We start from the raw sequence: 19928 nt of genomic DNA on the forward strand, positions 1-19928 counted from the left end.
CCTCCAATCGCACACAAACACCCCTCTCTCTCGCTGTCTCCCTCCACTGTTTGTGTTTATTGTTTTTTTTTAATCCCCCCTTTTCTTTCGGTCAGACCATCCAGACCGTGGAAGAGAGAGCAACTCTCCATTTCTCTCTTTCTGTCTTTCTCTCCCATTCCATCTGCTTCCATCTCAGAATTTGTATTATTCATTCTAAAGCCATAGTTGTTGACATTGCTTTCCAGGTCCCTTTGGAAATTTGTTTTATCTACAGATCCATGCATGCTTATCTCTCCCTTCCTCTGTTTAGTTTGTGTGAAAATCCCTTTTTTCCCAACAATATCTATTTTGCTCTCTCTCTCCCTCCCCCCACCCCCCCACCCTTTCAGTATTCATCCAAGTGTACTTATTCTGCTCTCTGAGTGTGTCTAAATATATATGTGCATCGCGTTCTCTCAGCATCCTTGCTGAAACGGTAACAACAGCAATACATTCCTATCTAACAAGTTACTCAGGAATTTGACCAACTGGATTTTTTCCCTTCAGTGCTAAAAAAAAAACAAAACATTTTTTGACCATATGGATTTTGAAATTGCTCTAAGGTTTGATTGATTTTGATGTTTTTTTCCTGTAGTCCTGAACGGAATTTGAATTCACTTTGGATCTTTCATTGTTTTTCCACTTTTGCCTTTCATTATTTTCTTTTTTTTTCGGATTAAAAAAAAATATTGGGTGTAAAGGAATTGCCCCCAATACATCCCATTTTTCTCAGTTGAGCTTTTTTTTGTGGAGTACCCAAACATGGGAACCGTGTTTAGTCACATTTACCACAGCTCCTGTGGAAGGATGGGTGGCAATTAACTTCTATGGTGTATTAATTATTTGAACGCTCAATCGCATTAAGAAACTGACTGCTGGGACACTACCTCTCATATCCCTGGGGTCACTAGACTTAATATTAAGCAATATAAGCACAACTAAAATAAAATTATACTTATCTCAGGTTTCATTTTTATTCTTAAGATGAAAACTCCTAAAAAAGCAATATGCACTGATACTTAAATTACAGTGACTGGCAAATACTTCCTACAAACCAAACAGGACCAGGAACTCCAATACCTCCTAAAACTACAGTTAAAGGTAAGTCACTAGGAACATTTCATGATTCTGATTCAGTGACTCATTTGTCATTTTTATTATTTTGTCTAGAAACAATTAGCATGTTTTTAATGACCTAGTTATGAAGCTGCTGTATTTATGGTAGATTCATGTTTATAATGAATAATAGTGAATATTACTGTTAACGCACGGCAACTCAGTCTCATGACAGATGACCATTTAACCATATATATTTAATGGCATTCCACCATGGACACATTTTTGTTTTTATGATTACAAATTCAGTCTTAAGTTTATAATGATCAGCTCATCATAATATAAAATTAAACCATGTTGTACAAGAACCTCGTAATGTTCATATTAGTGTCAAAATTTAATTTCCATGGCAAGAAACTACACCACTTCATTATTTTTCATGTGAACGTTGCAATGTAAATATATAATTGTTTTGGGTGTACTCAGGCTGTTTAATGGCTTCTGAACATAGAAGGAAGTCAGAAATGATGAGAATGCTGATGAGACTTCAATTGTCAAGCAAAAGGGAAGTTTAAGAAATGGACACCGATTAGGGTGCACCGAGGACAAGTCTGAAATGTGTTCATCTTTATTAAGAATCATGTCACTGCCAAATTGCTTTGTGATAGGGTTGTCAGAATGGAAATTAACTCAAATTGTTCAAAGAGGGCATATTCAGCTATTGCCTATATTCTATATTGGCTGTCATGTTTTATTGGCTATTGTACAGCACATTATGTATTTTGACAGGCTTAACATCTGGGACTGTGAGTGAAGCATCAAGCAGAATACAGCATAATAAGGCAATCTATATGGTGCAATAAAAACTTCTTGAATTAATAATGTTATTTAATAATGGATTGCAGTTAATGCAAATGGTTATTGAGCAGACTGTGCTGAAGAATGAACTGTATAACATGTTTTCTTCTTGATCTATACCAGGAATACTCATTAATTCATTAATCCATTGTAAATATTTTTGTAATGTTTCATACTGTGTCAGATGTAATTGGAAATTCACAGGTTATTTTTTTTCATCCGCATTTTACTTGTTTGCGAAGCCGTTCTCTGGAGCCGTTCTCCCTGGCTTCGTAGCTTCCTCCTGCTGTCATATAAACTAAACTCATGTTTATTTGCCTTGAGTTATGCAATAACAAGCCCCATGATAACTAGCTGACAGGAGGCATCACGTCAAATTGAGTTTGTGGTTCAAGACAGCTGTTCAGTAACTGCTGGTTCAAGGTGCTTCCTTATGGCAATATAGTCACTTTGCTACTCATTCTTTATTGCTACATGATACAAGCTAAATCAAAGCAATACATGTAGTATATTTCACAGTATAATCCAGTCATTTGACAACCCGACAGCAGCAACTGGCTTTAACTCCAGCACAGCTACGAAAATGACAAGAATCTGTTCCTTATGAAATAAATAAATAAAAGCCATTGTATGCAGGATGAAATGAACAGGCAAAACAGACACTGATTTGAATTGTGAAATGATATTGTATTGTCTAAATATAGTATGACCCCTTTGTTACCTATTTTAGTTGAATTGTCTTATTATTCACCTCTAGCTAATCCTCACCTTAATCACTATATTTCCTATTTTTTAAGCAGTGGGGTGTTTCTGGAGTGGTTACCATGGCAACAGTTCCTGGTTATTCCCCATCACTGTGGGTAAGGGTGTGCCACGCCCTCCCTCGATTGGACCTCACCCTGCAGACCAGAGACAATGTCTTCACTCCAGACAGCTGGGAATATCAGCAGGTAAATGAATGGCTTTTTACCAAAGCTTGCTTTTCAACTTAAGTTAAATGTATATTTTTATACGTTTGATAAAAAATTTAAAAAGTGAAAAAGGGATTTTCTGTCGCACGTTCGAGGAAGCTCCTCCCATTCCTTTGGCGTAAGCCTGCAGCTGTTAATCTTGATCAGATCTTAATTTGATCCTACTGGGAGGTTCAGAAGGCTATGACACACTGCTACCACAATGTCATTGAAAAGTGAAGATAAAATGAGACAACGGGAAAAAGTTAATACACTGAAACATAATTTCGCAAATCTCACAAAAGTCAAAACTCTCAAAGTAAATTTGCTTTTTGCTGTCATTGGGGTTGTTGTGATGCATTATCTCATGTTTTATTCACACTGTTCTAAGTAAATGTACAATTTGCTCTCATTGGTGCTGTTGTTGTATATTACATTTAGAATGCTTTATTAAAGTTGTTAAAAGTAAATGCGCTTTTTGTTCCCCAGTGTTGTTGTAGGGCATTATCTCAATGTTCTCTGTAGCTTGTTTAATGTAAATGTGCTCTTTGCTTGTTTATGGGACCGTTGTGGATCATCTCATAATTTTCTGACCTTTTTGGTCATACATTCATCAGACTAAATTATTCATCTGAAGGAACCTGCCCTACAGTATTTAAGCACTTCAAGCACTTTAAGTTATCATGGCAATAATTGAAAAGAAAACACTTAGAAATTGATTTTCGAAATTGAATAAAATGGCTTGGATTTTTCTGCTGAAAATAGCAACTGAATTTTGTACTATCTTGTAGTGAGACTCAGTAGTATTATTTACAATGTTTTGTTTTACTGTATATCATCTTTGATCTGCTGCCAGGATATTCAATTGATTTATGGATGCCAGCTGTCATATCTCTGCTATACTGAACTGGTCTTGCAGGAATTATTCTACAGATTCTGTGTGCGTATTTATACTTGTATATACACTCTGTTCAAGTAAACTGCTATATCTGTCCATCCCAGCACAGAACTGAATATTGTACATTTTGTACTCAGCTGCACACTCTGTGCTTTTTGTAAATGCAGGACGTTTTTGTGTTATGGATAGAGGGATTCAGGGTTCTGGAAGAAATGGAGGATTTGAGAGAGTACAGTAGGGGTGAACTATAGTGGTCGAGTGACAGGGAGAGGACAGTGGAACAGTAGAAGGTAGTGAGAAAGTGAGAGTGAGAGAGGGAAAGAGAAAGCGGCAGTGAATGTATTTAAGTAGGTCACAGATTATTAATAGAGATTCAGTGGCATGGATAGAAAGGCTGAGAGGGGGAGGGAAAGTGTTGGGAAGAGGAAATGGGAGAGGGAAAATGTGGGGAAAGGCCTGGGTATGGGGGGGCGGGGAGTTGGGGTGTAGGAATCTACAGCCAACAGGGCATAAAGCAGGAGCAAAAGAGAGCAAATGAGAGATGGGCAGATGAGAGGAGATAATGTACCGGAGAAACGCAGTCTGACAGTTGGTGTACAGGTAAGGCGTGGGTGAAAGAGGCTCCTGGCCAAAGTGATAAAATAGTTTCAAAAATAATTTTTCAGTTGCTCACATACACATTTGTATACCTTTGCAATGCCACCATAACTCACCCCATTTCTCTCTTAAAAACCAGTGGATGTATCAGCTGGGAGATCTGCGTGCTAACCTTTCTTTCTTTGGTTCTGTCTTCCCTGTCTCTCTTGTTTAGACCCTACTGGTTCTCTCAAGCCTGTCGGCTATTGCTCTTGTTCTCTCTCTCCTTGTCGTTCTCTCCTTCCTGATTCACTACTGCTGCTGTCGCCGTGGTGATGGAAGCTCGGGGTCAGAGGACGAGGAGGAGGACGACGATGCCAGCGGTGGGCACGGATATGGCGGTCGAAAGGGGCGGGGCATCTGCTGTGTCACCTGGGTCTCTGTGGCGGCAGTCACGCTCTGCTGGTGAGGTCACCACCCTATGATGCCATGGGCTGTCTTGTTTACCTCCCGGCTTCTGTGGTGTAGTTGTTCGTCAGTTTAGGGTAGAACAATACAGCCTCCATTTTTCTCTGTCTGATGTGAGAGTGAAATACTATTTGTTGGTGCTACATGTTGCTGTGGCTCCAAATAATTATTTTCTTTCTGGGGATAAAAGATATTTATTTGTTAATATATAGCTACGCTGCAATGCAAAGCATTGAGGAAAGACGTTTTGTTTGAATTCCTGTCAGATGATTATTCACAGGTGAATAGTTAAGATTTAGACACTTCTGAAATGCTAATGATGAAGTAGTGAGGTTTATTTGCGTGATGTCATTTTTAGCGAATAGAGAGGATATCACAGTGATGGTACTGTGCACTCATGAAAACCTGACAGTGTCTGTTCATATTTGCCTGGAGATACACATTGAAATTATCTAATTTAGTCAATGCATTGCTGTTACTCTTGATGTCATTATTTTGGTCCTTTGGGTTAGGTCTATCTTGGGTGTCTTTGTCAATGCCCCTTCTGCAGACCCAGCTTAACTGTAACAGAAAGGGCCTGATATGCTTTAGCCCAGTTATTGTAAAGAGGAGTAATCTGATGCTCAACAGCCAGGACAAACATATGTTAACATAAAAAAGTTTTCTTTTAACTCTGGAAGGAGTCACAGGCACTGAAATGTCAGCCATCTTCTTGTTTGTGAAAGGTGTAGCATAGAGCTCTCTATACTCTCTCCTTACTTTTTTTTTTCGAGCTTGTCACATTTGAAGTCACCTGGGAACGGTTGTGCTATTACAGTAGTGGTAACCAACGCTGTTCCTGGAGATTTTCACTCCAACCCTGACAAAACACTCTCATTCAACACTAGAGATGTAGTGGAGTTGTTAATTAGCAGAGTCAGATGTGCCACATTAAGGTTGAAATGAAAACCAACAGGATGGTAGATCTCCAGGAACAGGGTTGGTTACCACTGCATTACAGTGTTCACCACACACTGAGCTTTTAACCACCAAATATTTGAATTGAATGCTTGATGCATTTCTTCAAGACCATTTCCAAGTGCATGCATTACATATTTAATGTCCAGGATTCGTTTATTGCATTATTTAGCAGTACCACAATGTGTGGGAGATTCTTCTTCTAAAGGCATGTCATCAAATCATATCCAGGCAGCTCATGTCTTTTCCTCCCACTGACAAAGATGATGTCATCCCACAATCCTGTTTTCGATGGATGACCTTTCTCTTCTTTGCATTTGAAAGAGCAGTTTGAATCATGGTTTTTTGCTGACATATGTTTAATGAACATATACTTTGATCAAGCATCAAAAAATGCATAATCTCCCATTACTGGCTACTGTATAGTACAGACAGAATACAGAATTCAGATAAATATCATTTTACTGCTCCTCCTTCACAGTCTTGCCATCTCTGTGGCATTCTCTCTCTGCGTTCTTCTCTAATCTGGGTCACACACTTTGTAAGAGATTGGACTAAACCATTTCTCTTGGGGAGTAGGGGTATATATGCAAATCTCTGGGATAAACCTTTGTCTGAATATGTAAATATTCCACATATTTGGGCAGGCATATACTATTATTTTTACCTATGTGACAGGGGTTAAACTGTAAATAATTATTTTCTGTATCCTTTTCATTCTCTGCAACCATTTGCGTCCGTACTCAGCCGTTTCTCATTCTATCCCGTTTAGTCAAATCCATTTAATATGTGCATGGGACCTGAATTAAACATTACTCCTTTTCTGTTTCCTTTCTTTGCAGTGTTGCCATTGGCATTGGTTTCTATGGAAACAGCGAGGCCAACGATGGGATGTATCAGCTGACCTCTTCGCTTCTCACAGCCAATTACACGCTGACTTCTATCGATTTGCTGGTGAGCGCCCAGGCCCCCCAACCCCCCCCCCCCCCCCCCCCCGTTTCCCAACCCTCTAAGAATTCAAGATCCTCATACTGAATTTTCCTCCAACAGCATTTATACATCAATACTGAGAACAAGGTGCAAAACAAAACACATCGCGCACCATGTCTCTTGGCCAACGCGGAATCCAGTCTCTAGAAGGGTTTATATACTAACTGGGTTGTCAGCTCTTACGTAACTTCTGCCCTCCTAACTACTAACACGTGTTTCTGGTGCTACTGAGCATCCACTGCTGCAGCACTGTACGAAGTCATGCCCCTCAATGAATTCTCAAAGGATGCATCATTCTGAAATTTTGTGGTGTCAAGAACACGGAGCTGAGTATCTGGGGGGTGTGTGTCTTATATGTCATTATGTGCGGGCGGCAGTGTAGCGTAATGGGTAAAGAGCTGGTCTTCTAACCTAATGGTCACAGCATCAATTCCCAGGTGGGACACTGCCATTGCACCCTTGAGCAAGGTACTTTACCTGCACTGCTTCAGTACATGTCCAGCTGCATAAATGGATGCAATGTAAATGCTGTGTAAAACGTTGTGTAAGTCGCTCTGGATTAGAGCACTGCTAAATGCCTGTAATGTAACGTAATGTCGTTAGTGAATCAGGGTTTTCTGAGCCAGTCCTCCTCTCCTGTTCTCCCGCCTGTCTCCCTCGGCCCCCTGCAGGTCTCTGACACCCTCACTGGGCTGCAGCTCTCCGTCTCCGGGCCGCTGACCTCACTGGAGGAGCTTTTCGGGAGCAACATGCCCTTCGTGGTGTCCGCCCGCACCTGCAGACGCCTCTCGGAGGCGGTGGTGGCGCTCCTGTCCTCCCTGACTGTGGGGAGGCCCACGGAGCCCCTGCCCAGCAGCAGCGGAGGGAGCAACGGCAGCAGCAGCAGCGCCTCCTCCATCCTCACTGCTGCTCCTCCCCCCATCGCTCCTTCCCTCGTCCCTCCCTCCTCTCCCCTGCCCAGCCCTTTCTCTCCTGGCTGGGCCGCCAACACGCTGATGGTCAACGAAGACTACAGGTGAGGGGGCAGAGAGGGCGAGGCGTTTGTCCTTGAGTCATGCAATGTTTCCATTACTCATAGATCTTCTGCCCTCGTCATACTGATCAATGTTCAATGCGATGATTTTTTTTTAGTGTCTCATTGATTAGATTATTGATTTAATGTGATATCCTAGACCATTCTTTCTCGGGTTTTTGTTTTCAGGGACCTACAGTTGTATGCAAAAGTATTGAGACAGTGTCATAATTTTTGTTGTTTTGGATCTGTACTCCAGCACATTGGATTTGAAATAAAACACTGAATATGGTGTTAAAGTCCAGACTGTCAGCTTTAATTTGAGGATAATTACATCCATATTGGGTGATCCGTGTAGGAATTACAGCCCCTTTTATACATTGTCCCCCCTATCTATATCTACAGTAAATCTCTATAAACGTGCCTTTCTGCTGCAGGTGGCTGTCCTATGTGCTCCTATTGCTATTGGACCTTGTTGTGTGCCTGTTTATCCTGCTGGGACTAGCCAAGCAGGCACGATGGCTCCTTATTCTGTGAGTAACACAAGGTTCCTCTTCACTTCAATAGGTTGCACCAGTAATGGCTATACAGTGTATACCTGTAGATCTGTCTCTTACAAATGATTGCAAAAATGTGTTCAAAGACTTGACTGATTACTTTAACAATTATTATGCATGCTAAATATGTTTTTACGTCTGTCAGAAAATGTAACTGCTACTGCTAGACATTTCTGTAATGGTGACCAATGACAGGGGAAGGATGGTGGTTGTACTGGCTCTTGTGGTGTGGTTTCAGGATGACGGTGCTGGCCTGGCTTGCTTTGTTCCTGAGCTGGGGCTCCTTGGGTTTGGAAACAGCCACTGTGGTGGTGAGTACAACCCCACGCCCAACACCCCGCCCCCTCACCCACTTAACCGCACATGCACACACTCACACACACATATGCCTGTGCACACATGCACATACACATACGCATGTGCACACACACACACACACACACACATGCACGCGCACACACACGCACACACAAACACACAAATACAGGCATGCACACACATAAGTGCGTGCACACACATGCACACAGGAACAAACACATACAGGCACACACACACACACACACACACACACACAGACCAGATCAGGGACTTTTCAGCTTGATGGCTGGACAGAGAATACATGGAATGCCGTATGACATTAAGCAGAACAGAGTTCTATATTGTGCATTGGCCTCTCTGCAGCCCTGTTGTCACCATGGAAGGCCTTACTTTTGTTTGAATTTGCGAGAGAGAAACAGCCTAACCAAAAAAAAAAAATGGGTAGGGGGGTAATGACCAAAAGAGTGTGCGAGAAAGAGGGGCTTACAGTACGAAGTAAAGAAAGGGCTTGGTGAAAAATTACTCGACACAGGGCAAGGGTTGGCCCTCTCTGTGATAATGATAGAACGCACTTTGACTCCAATAAATGTAGAGAAAGGAAGGATGAACATGAAGGAGTGCCTGTGTTAATGGGAGCTAGGGGGAGATGTCAGAGGCAGTCTGCACACAGTGTGCCACTGTCCTAATCTACTGATGAGGAACAATTACACAGCTGTCAGCTCCCTCCCGGTCTGTCTCTTCTCTGAACAACATTAGCGAACCCCCCCCCCCCCCTTTCTGAAGTGTAATGCTTTCCAATACAGCACATGTTAAAGCTGAGAGAGGATCTATGTATGTCATTCAGTAAATCAATTACAGTCAGTCAGTAAGTGTGTCAGTCGGTCACTGTGACTATATTAAAACTTGGTTTCTTGCCTGTCTCTCAATTATATAACTAAAGTTATTTTTAGGTTGGCTGAAAAAGGATTCTATATTGTATTGTCTGTACTGTTTAAGAGTCATATGCAGTATTTTAATTTTTGGAGATTTTGGTCATGTAGGGTCATGGAAAAAATTGGAATAAGCTATAATTGACACCACCTATCCTTGCCCCCCCCCCCTCTCTCTCTCATAGGCCCTCAGTGATTTCTGTTTTGATCCCAACACATTTATTCTCAACTCTACTCATTTTACCACTGGAACAAGCACAGGTAATCTTTCTTTGCACTGCCGTCTTTGAACTGTGTTGGACTGCAAATGTACACACCACTTGACTGTGATGGCGGCCATCATTCATTGTTTGGTCTTTTCAAAATCAGACATACTGGATTATTACCTGACCTGCAGCCGAAGAAAGACCAGCCCTTTCCAGCAGGTATCACAAGTAGTTGGAGTGTAGCTTTTTTGTTCTAAATATCATAATATGTACCAGACGTGGGTCAAATACATATTTGTTGTGGATTCAAATACTTTTAAATTTTACTCATCTTGTCTGGTGTATTGGAACCCTGCCTGCTGGTCATATTGACAGGCTCAATTACACCAGGCAAGATAAATAGAGCACAGAAAAGTATTTGAACCTACAACAAATTATTTATTTGACCCAGGTCTTATATGTATACATGCTGACATACGCACTATTTTTCCTTAATTGGTTTCAGCTGCTGACCCAGTCACAAAGGGCTCTTTCCAGTATACACACACATCTCTCCAGCCTTGAGAGAGAAGCACTCCCGCAGTTCCCTAAGGCAGAGGTATGTCACAAGTACTGCCTTTGAAGAGATAAGAATGCCATTGGCAGCAGCTTCCCATTTCAATTGCTTAGCCATAGATCTGTTGAACGCATTGATTGGCAGTGTAGTATAGCAGTTAAGGAACTGGCCGTCATTCTTGGGTTTAAATGTGGGCTGTTGTAATTTTATCCTTGACTAAGAATCTTAGCCTAAATCCCATCAGTGAAATATCTGTTCATTCAACAGGTAGCTTGTGGGGGGGAGAAGGTCATCTGTGTAAGCTAAACTGATCAATATTAATGTTAATGTTTTCCCCCTTTCACTGTGCAGAAGTCTCTCAGGGAGGTTCAGCAAATTCTCAACGCGACAGAGGGAAACTTCCACCAGCTGGTGGCGTTACTTAACTGTCGAGGGCTCAATAAGGTACCCAGCAAGCGTTTGAGTGCGTGTAGCGCATATAACTGCGTAATAACAGTACACGGAAACATAATGCTCAGTGATATCATGTGTATTATGCCATCACCAGCCATTCCCAGCCCTGGATCCGGGGTCTCATTTGCATTTCCTGCTGTTGGAAATGTAGGAAACACTTTAAATTGATTTGTACACCTAATTCTCTATTTACATAATCTTGCTGTTTTAGAGTGACAATGATTACGAAGATGAATGGGATCATGCCTGGGAAATAGGTTGGAAGGGATTCACCATAACGGACCACCCCTGCCTCTTCTCTTCTCTCCCTCTCAGGACTATATAGACTCTCTGAAAGGCTTATGCTATGATGGGATGGAGGGATTGCTCTATCTCTCCCTCTACTCTTTCCTCTCTGCTCTGGCGTTCACAGCCATCCTCTGTTCATTGCCTGGGGCCTGGAGAAGTTTCCCCGGGTAAGTGTCACTGGCATTTTCGTTTCCTTAAAATATGCTTCTCGGCTTCAAATGCACTTCAACAGCAAATTGCATTTCCTTTTTTTATCTGTGCCTGTTAAAACTGGCTCAGATAGGTCTGAATGGTGTGAACCTTCAGTTGTTATTTGGGATATAACATAAGAGCTAGTTGACATTGCAAAGCATTATAACTAGGGGTAAATTATCATGGAGGAAGCGTATCATAACCTGCAGCACTTTTTCTGATCATTATCATAAATACATAAATGAAGGTGGTATACACGTGAGGTGAGTTTTTTTAACATCAAATATTGCAGTGTGAACTCCAACAAATCTTATGCTAATCAATTCATAATAGGAAAGCTAAAAAAGGGTATCCTCAACTTTGCGGAGGTGTTGTGTTTCTTTGGTGGCAACTTTCACACCTCTAGTTGTTAGAGTTAAATAGATCCTAACCATACATGGTGTGGAAAAATATAGTCTGATATCTTCTGCTCCACATAAATTTTAACTCTTTTGAGTCCTGCTAACATGACGCTCTTTGTCCATATACTTGTCTCTGATGGAGTAGTGATTCTGAAGAATATGAAGACTCAGACAGCGAGAGCGAGGACCCCTTCACTTCCCATCAGGCACGTAGACAGACGGCCATGGGCTCCCAGCGCGGGGCTCTGCCCGCCTTCTATAGTTACCAGGGGGCCAGCTGGAATCCCCCCTTTTCTAGCGCACCACCCCTCCCGTGAGTAACACACACAGATATACAGACAGACAGACAGACAGACAGACAGACAAAGTAACACCATCTAGCAGGCCCACAGACTAACGCAAAGAAATGAGCGTGATTCTACACTGACAGAATGACAGTATATATCAGCAATTATAAGCTGCAGGTGATAGAGTGAGTGAAGCTTGCACACGTTGATGCAGACAGCTCATAAGCTAATGCATTCCACCCTGCAGAGATTGCGGTAATATTGCTGTGCTTGCGTGTGTGGACAGGCTAATGCTACTTCTACCCTAATCCTGACAAACAGCCAGTTAAACATTTTACATGCCTACTCACAGGTAGTGACTATACTCATGCACTACACTACAAGCTCTAATAATGTACATAACCTGAATCTATATTCTAAAGCCATGTAAAGCCACACACAGACAGACACACAGACAGGAGTATGTCTACAGGTCTAGGTAGAAAAACAGACACAGCTCAAAAGGTCTGTCTGCCTGTGTGACTGTCTATTTGTCTGTCAATCATTTTGAGACAGGCATAGGCTGGTCACTCAGAACCTAAATACAAATATTCTGAATACACGGTTATATAGACAAACCCCCTTCGGTCCATCTCATTTTGAGCATCAATTGGCAGTGGAGTCCAAGTCAAATCTAATGAGTTTCAATCCTTCTCAACTTGCAAGCACAGCAAATGTGTGTCTGCGTGTACTCGCAAAATCAACTCTCTCTTTTAATGTGAGTGTACATTTACTGCAGTGTCCAATCTGTGTGCACACACACTCTATACCCCCATTATTCTCTTTAGATAACAATAGGGTCAGTGTTAATCTCACCCTCCCTCTGTCTCTCTCTCCCGGATTCTCCTAATCCGACTCTAATCTGTTCTTTCCTTTGTTGTTCCTTACTCCTTCCAATATTTGGTGTATCCTCTTCTCCTCACCCTGCACCACCTGATTTCCCACTAATGTCCCTGTACTTTCCCTTCCTCTTTCTTCTGTGTCTCTCAGCAGGACTCCAAACGCTTCCTCCAATGGCAACCCTGGTTATGAGAGCCTGCCCTTGATTGACAGGCAGTCCCCACCCCCCTCTGTGAGTTCCTCTGTTCTTGTGACATCCTCATGATCTCTGATATCATCACCACTTTTAATGCAAGCACATTTAGCCCTTCGACCGGCTTACTGACTTACGCACATTTGACGGACGGAAGCACCAGATGACATGCTGCCTAGTTTAACTAGTGTGCGGATTGACCACGTGACTGACCCAGTTTTTATGGTTAGACAGACTGGTTCACTAATACGCTAACTGGTTGGTGTGGCACGATGCGGTTAAACTTGTTCAAAAAGATGTTGTTCAGTAAATGATGGCTTTTTTTCTCTCTTTTCGATTTTCTCCTTCTATACCAAATCCCCTCTTGGACGGATCTCTCACTGGTGGCTGCCTCATGCCCAGTATTCTCCCAGCATGCTGACTGGCTACGGGGTCAGTCAATCAAACCAAAACCCAGGCCACCCCAGGAACCTGTATTCGCACTAATTCTTTTTTTATGTATAGAAAATAAAAATATAGCAGATGTTTAGTTTTCATAGAAATGGACACTTTACAGAGATGGAGGACTAATTTAAAGAGATGGATTACTAAAGATTAAAGAAAGTGAGTAATGTCATTACCATTGGTCACTCAGAGCAAGGTCACGACAGACTGAATTAAACGGGTAGCTTGATTAATTGAAGAAAAGTCATATTATTATCAGACAGGCAGTGTGGCAGATGATTATGGGCCAATTACCCAGCCACACTGCTGAAGTGTACTTTTTGAGTCCACCCCCCTGTCCTCTGTCAGTGTGAGCATTGTGAGGTGGAATGGTACTGGCATTACTGTAGTTCTATATTTGTTAATGTATCACAAGATTATTTTCATGTTTTTATATGTAGTGGATGAACACAGACACATAGCAGCAATGACACATTTTAAGTGTTATGAATATGCAATCTCCTCACTTGATAACCTACATTTTCAATCTTTTTGTAGATGGCAATACAGCATTAATGTACAACTTCTGATACCTGAGCATTTCACTGTTTTTAATACCAATGGTGATGATTAAAAAAAACTGCTGCTCCCACTAATAGCATTCAAGTGCAGGAGACAGCCTACTCTCTCTCAGCAGGCAAGAAAGGGGAAGTACAACTCCATGCAATAACAACAGCAAGAACAATGTGATTACTGCATATAGAGATAGCCACAATGCTAGCAGTAACAATAGAAAACAGAGCTGTGTAGTGTGTCTGTGTTTGTGAGAAGTCTCTAAAGGATGTTCTGTATATATTGTATGTTGGAGGTTGTATTGACCCTATTTGCCTACAGACCTTGTTAATCCTGGAACTGAGTTTATATGGTATTAATGCTCCTTTTGACTGGCATCCTTTTTCACTCCAAAGTCTAATGCAAATAAAGATTACTAAAGCTAATTTCTTGTATGTGTACTGGATTTTCTTGTCCATATTTTGACCGACTGCCTTTGATGTCTAACATAATAAACAGGATGCCCAATGAGCACATGCACAGTTAATGACTCACAGACAACAGATCATATAAATAACAGTTAATTTATTTTTTCCTCTGAGTAACGGTAAGTGTTTGAAAGAGGCAGAACTCTCGTTGGTTGCAATATGCATAGTTGGATGAAAAGACAGGACAGACAGAAAGATAACAGACATTTTTATATACTTAGGCTGCACCAGATGCCTGTTTTGTACCTCTTTTGTGCATAGACGTAAGGAAGTTTACGGTTCTGTCACGTATACTGTATCAGTGCACTGCATAGATGCATACAAGGAAAGACAGAAAGTGAAAGAGAGACTAATGCAACTGCAGTGAATATACAAACACCACAGCCCAATCCACCATACTTGGATCGAGCCAGTTCTTTAAATTGCCCCCCCCCCCCAATATTCTCTGGGGTTTCCTGTGTAATTATGTGTCCTTTTCCACTTCTGTAGTCCCTCAGGAAGAGTTCCTTTGTAAAGCTTTTGGATTTTGAAACACTATTTTGCACAACAGTTCTATCCTGAATCAAGGAGCTTCCTGTCCTCCTGGAATCACTTCCTTGGATCATCAGAGTTCAGCCAAGTCCCATCCTCTTCTACTTCCCTTTGGACGACAAGGAGCATTTCTGATACATCCTGAGAGAGTTGCTCACTGAGGAAGGTACTGAATAACACAGGAACAAAGAGACATTGTTGCAACTGAACAAACAGATTGCGGTTGACCTTTCTTGATAACTGCACAATATAAACTCCCTTTAAATACACTCATAGACCATTTAAATCTGTTAGACCATGTTGCATTTTGGAACATACAACCATCAACATACAGACTGTGTGTGTTCAATCCCATTCTTACTCTCTTTTGCTAGTTAACAACATCTCTGATTCCTTCCCCTCTCCCTACCCTGTCTATCCCACCCTCTTTCTCTCACCGGAGTTCTGCTTCACCTCCGATGCAGACAGGATTCTTAAGTTTAGAGTCAAGGTTGTAGAACGGTCCATTGACCTGTCGCACTGCAAGCCAGTGTCTCCTTCGGAGGGGGAGGTACACAATTCCCAGCGACACCCGAGAGGGAACATTCAGGATGAAACCCTGGACTTTCTCCACGCACAGACACTGCACTGACCTGATAGTGAGAGACAGAGAAACACTGGATCACTGGGTCACTGGATCCTGGCTTCCCATTAGCAATACAGCATTACCAAATTCCTAAGTTCCAGTTAATTTCTGCATTTACTAAAATTATACCAAACATGCATGCAAGTGATTCACAGGAAAACATAGTAAAAGCACACATACACATTTCAATTGATAATCTCATTTCTTGTTCTGCTGTATGGTATGCACATAGGCTTTAAGACTCCACGTAAAAATGTCCCCAATTATATGGTTGGGATCTAATAACAAAATATTGCTTCTGTAAACTACTTTCAGTGAAATGGCATGTCTCTGTATCTAATATGGGTGTCTTAAGATGTAAGATACAAAAAAAGTGCTGCATAAACTATTCTGGTTTCTTTAGAGCAGCTGCAAAAATAGAAACTATATAAAAAAAGAATTGTTTTTTGGAAAAGTTGGATGCAAGTGCCAACACTGCTGTTAACAGTGTGCTGGTAGACAGGCCAGTGAACAGTACTGTTAGTAATCATATGACCCTCTGCTAGTTTATTTTACAGATTGTAGATGTCCACATTTGGGAACAGTCTAATTCATGTTTGGCTTCCATTTCTGAGGTTAGGTTCAGAACATGTTCAGTAGAAACTGCGTTGTGATCTAAAATATTTTGTAATGCAGTATTGATTGCTATCAAAGAGCAAATATGTTCTGGAACTGCTAGTGTGTCTTGTCATGAATTTATAAATTCAGCGAGTATTTATACATTTTCCACTTTAAATGACACATGTTAACAGCTGGGGTATAAAATTCAAAATATACCACAAAACTTAAAGCATATAGTGCAACTCATGTGCTTTACTATGGTGACATGTATATATTGCTGATCTCAGTACATGACAAATGGTTTTGTAATGGTGCACTGAACTGAATGTGACTGCAGCTTGCTATGAAACACAAACAGAATATCTATTTTTTAAATTTGAGGTATGCTCTACATAACATCAAAGAATTTGCTGAAAACAGAAATGCACTTCTACCCTACAGCTACTATGCATGCCCATAGAGGTGTTCTTTGGAAACACCCATTAGTAAACCATTATACATTATCCTTTATCGAAACACTTAATATTATAACATTCATTGTGGAGAAAGTCGTAATTGTAACAAAACAGGATTGCCACGTAAAAGATAAACACTTCTTTAGCATTGACTGTTGTTGAGTAAGCATTCGTAAATTATTCACAAGTAACAATGCATGTCATTGGCTTAAGGAATGGGGCTGGAAAACTACATGTCTTAAGTTCATCAGTCAGGGTGATATCAGTTAGTTCCCAACACTTCAGAATGCTAAGAAGTTGTTGGACTGTGTAAGTGAGGGTAAGGAGCTAGGGGTCCGACCTGCGCTTGTCCCACCACACAGCAGCCAGCCCACGGCTCTGTAGCGCAGCCATGATAACATTGACATCATAGTTCCCCGTGCCCAGCATTGAGCGGTGAGGGTTCACTACGCACTGTGGAGCAAGGCTAGGAAAGAGGGAAAGAGGCGTCGTTGAGAAGGCAACATTGCAACGCGCTGATACTGTGAAAGAAATTGCACGAGACAACGCTTATACTGTACTGACACACGGACTGACACCTGTGGCCATGGGTGTGGCACTGTAAGACACTGTAAGGACATAGCAAGCAATTTCACGTTCAAGGCCAAAGCTGGCATGAGACCTAGAGGACCTCACCGCTTGCAGATGTCATCCGCTGTATCCTTGGTGAAGACTCTCTCCTGGAGCACATTGTTAAGAGCATGGATGGCACACAACTCTAGCCTCTGCTTCTCATGGAAAACCTCTCCCTCACTCATGCTTAACCCTATAAAAGAGATTTGGGTGGGGGCGGGGACAAAAAACTATTAGCGCTACAATTCTCAGATAGCCTACTCAACAGTGCCAAACGTGGGGAAATTATTAAAACTCAGTCGACATAAAATAAACAGCAAATGACATTCTAGAACTGGATATGATTATGAGCAAATCCGTTTGCCTGATTCCACAATAGAAAATGTTGAACATACATTAAATTAATTTAAACCTCACACATTTCATTGCTAGTTAACTATACATTGCAAAATGCACATGAGCATCATCAACATCACCTCATCACACGGGCAATAATAGCAAAAACACAACTGTACTATTTCAGTTAATTATTGAACGATATATCTATCTCAAGAGCAACAACAAATCTCCTAAATGTAAATACCGTTTTAGTAGCCGCAGCAAACAGCTGGTGTATGGGGTAGCTAACTTAGCTCGCTGGCTAGCAAATATTAGAACGCGGTTCTTTCAAATGAAACTGGGAGTTGTCACGACACACTACGCGGACACATAAAAAACATTATCGTAGCCTTTATGCTAATATTTCTGCCTGTATAAAGGAGTCACATTTATATGAAACTGTTCTGGTGGTTCACATAAAAGATTTCAGCCGCTAGATGTACCCCTTTGAAAGACTATAGAAAACCGGAAATTGCCCTGTTGTTATTGTACAGTAGCGAGTGGTGACGCCCCGTTGCAAGCAAGCGAAACGTGAGCGTGTTGTTTTTCTCTTCGTACAAGCCATAATCTTCGCTGATTGCTTCAAACGCGAATGTTAAACGTAGTAGCCAATTAGAGACGAGTTAGTGGTGAATGGAAAGTGAACCTACTTGTCTCCACCATGGCGGATAGCATCGTGAACAACTACGTATCAAAATTATATTTAATTAAAGAACACTGCCAAACACTACAAGTGCGAGTATAACATATAACACTAAAAAGACCCATCTTTCAATTTGCATGTAGGCACAGGCTGTATTTTGCACTGTAGGCTGGACTAGTGATGTCACAAACCCGTCCAGAATATTGCATGTCGGGCTTTGTAGTTACGGCCTAGCCTCAATTCAACGCAACCTTTTACCCATGATTATCACGCACGGGACTTGAGCACGCTACAGGCCAAGACCATGACCGACACATAATAATGATAATAATAATAATAATAATAATACATTTAAAATGCAGCATTACAGCTTTTTTTAACTTATTGAATTCACGCAATTCTTTATTTTATGATTTGAATTTGTATTTCACATCTTTACCTATAAGTCATATATTCCATGGTTAAATCTATGTTATATTGGGCATTTTACATTCTACTTCAGGTATTGAAGTATAGATTTTCATAGTGAGATTCAAAATGTTCTCTTACAGTTATTCGAAGGGAAATATTTCTGAAGGTGTCACAATAGGAGGCATATCATGATCCTAGGTTTTATTTTTTAAATATTTAAATCACCAGAGCTGAACAACTTGTTCAGGTACAAAACTGATTTTACTGCCCGTGGACTGCAGAATGTTGAAGATTGGGAGCGTTAATAGCACCACCTTGTGGTACAATTTCTCTATGTCTGGGGCAGTTAATTACGTATATGCCTGAACTAACAATAAGCACCAGACCAGTAGCAATAATCGCTCGCTTTACTGCCTGCCTCACTGACAACGACTCGTTAGCCAAATTTAGACGGGTTGAATGTTTAAAGGAATATATATATTTTCATAATTTCACCCTTGTCTGGAAACCCTCACATAATTCCTGGTACATTCTTCTATTGAAAGTCCTGTTCGTCACAAATAAAACAAGTCGGCAAACATGATTGTAACTTGTAACAAAAACTCAGGGTTATTTTTATTTTATTTTAGGCAGACATTTTTTGAGTCCCGAGGCTAAGGAGACATTTACAGTAGCAACAAAAAAGAGAAAATAAAAATCATGTTTGAACTCATACTTTATAAACTCAGATGACTTCATTTGTTCCTTTTAGCAAAACTTGATAGGCAGGCAAAAGCCCCCATTGAACTGGCAGGGAATGACTCGTAACTGCATTTAATAAATACCCATTAAATTCACAACTTGAACACTGACCATTTATTTCCAAATTTCCTTCTATTTATAATTAAGAAGCATTTTTAGAGTGCATTGGTTGCATAAGAAAATGCATTGAGTCGTATTCTCTAATGACATCACCTGGGGCAGCAGTATGGAGTGGCAACACTGACAAGACACAATTGACTGAATCCTGCCAAGGTTCCTTTGGTTGCTGCTGTATTAGCTCCTCCCAGTGATGAGCCAGGTGCTCAGTGTCATCAGTGAGATACATGCCTCTCCTTCCATCAGCAAGACTTACCATGTAGCACTGTCTGCTTTGCAGAGTGGAAAACAGTCATCTGCTCATAGG

General features: G+C 41.1%; 2 protein-coding genes across 6 annotated transcripts; one reads left to right on the forward strand and one right to left on the reverse strand.

Moving 5' to 3' along the window:
* The first annotated feature begins 55 nt into the window (after positions 1–55).
* Positions 56–14466, forward strand: ttyh1 (tweety family member 1). 5 transcript variants are annotated; one of them, XM_035384853.1, is made up of 15 exons: positions 56–1122; positions 2736–2885; positions 4595–4824; positions 6627–6738; positions 7446–7789; positions 8224–8319; positions 8582–8654; positions 9776–9851; positions 9960–10015; positions 10302–10394; positions 10704–10796; positions 11121–11260; positions 11832–11999; positions 13003–13084; positions 13448–14466. In XM_035384853.1, exons 2-15 carry the CDS (start codon positions 2760–2762, stop codon positions 13529–13531), a joined length of 1773 nt encoding a protein of 590 aa, XP_035240744.1. In that variant the 5' UTR covers positions 56–1122; positions 2736–2759; the 3' UTR covers positions 13532–14466. The 5 variants fall into 5 exon arrangements, with proteins under 5 accessions (XP_035240744.1, XP_035240733.1, XP_035240753.1 ...); XM_035384842.1 differs by having other exon boundaries at positions 59–1122; positions 2733–2885; XM_035384862.1 differs by having other exon boundaries at positions 61–1122; positions 2733–2885; positions 13006–13084.
* Positions 14467–14585: 119 nt separating this feature from the next.
* josd2 (Josephin domain containing 2) lies at positions 14586–18196 on the reverse strand. The gene is made up of 5 exons (XM_035384893.1): positions 17915–18196; positions 17395–17524; positions 17060–17185; positions 15477–15671; positions 14586–15208 (listed from the first exon to the last, which is right to left on the reverse strand). The coding sequence occupies exons 2-5, from the start codon at positions 17514–17516 to the stop codon at positions 15097–15099; spliced, it is 555 nt and encodes a 184-aa protein (XP_035240784.1). The 5' UTR covers positions 17517–17524; positions 17915–18196; the 3' UTR covers positions 14586–15096.
* Between the last annotated feature and the right edge of the window lie 1732 nt (positions 18197–19928).

Source organism: Anguilla anguilla, chromosome 1 (genome assembly GCF_013347855.1).
Source record: "Anguilla anguilla isolate fAngAng1 chromosome 1, fAngAng1.pri, whole genome shotgun sequence".
NCBI lineage: Eukaryota > Metazoa > Chordata > Actinopteri > Anguilliformes > Anguillidae > Anguilla > Anguilla anguilla.

Bases quoted from the DNA above. Each gene is read 5' to 3' on its own strand.
- ttyh1 (XM_035384853.1), top strand. From the start codon at position 2,760: ATGGCAACAGTTCCTGGTTATTCCCCATCACTGTGGGTAAGGGTGTGC. The intron at 2,886-4,594 runs GTAAATGAATGG...TCTCTTGTTTAG, and splicing joins ACAGCTGGGAATATCAGCAG to ACCCTACTGGTTCTCTCAAG. The intron at 7,790-8,223 runs GTGAGGGGGCAG...TTTCTGCTGCAG, and splicing joins ATGGTCAACGAAGACTACAG to GTGGCTGTCCTATGTGCTCC.
- josd2 (XM_035384893.1), bottom strand. From the start codon at position 17,516: ATGAGTGAGGGAGAGGTTTTCCATGAGAAGCAGAGGCTAGAGTTGTGT. The intron at 17,186-17,394 runs GTGAGGTCCTCT...CCTCTTTCCTAG, and splicing joins GCGGATGACATCTGCAAGCG to CCTTGCTCCACAGTGCGTAG. The intron at 15,672-17,059 runs GTCGGACCCCTA...TCTCACTATCAG, and splicing joins GTGTGGTGGGACAAGCGCAG to GTCAGTGCAGTGTCTGTGCG.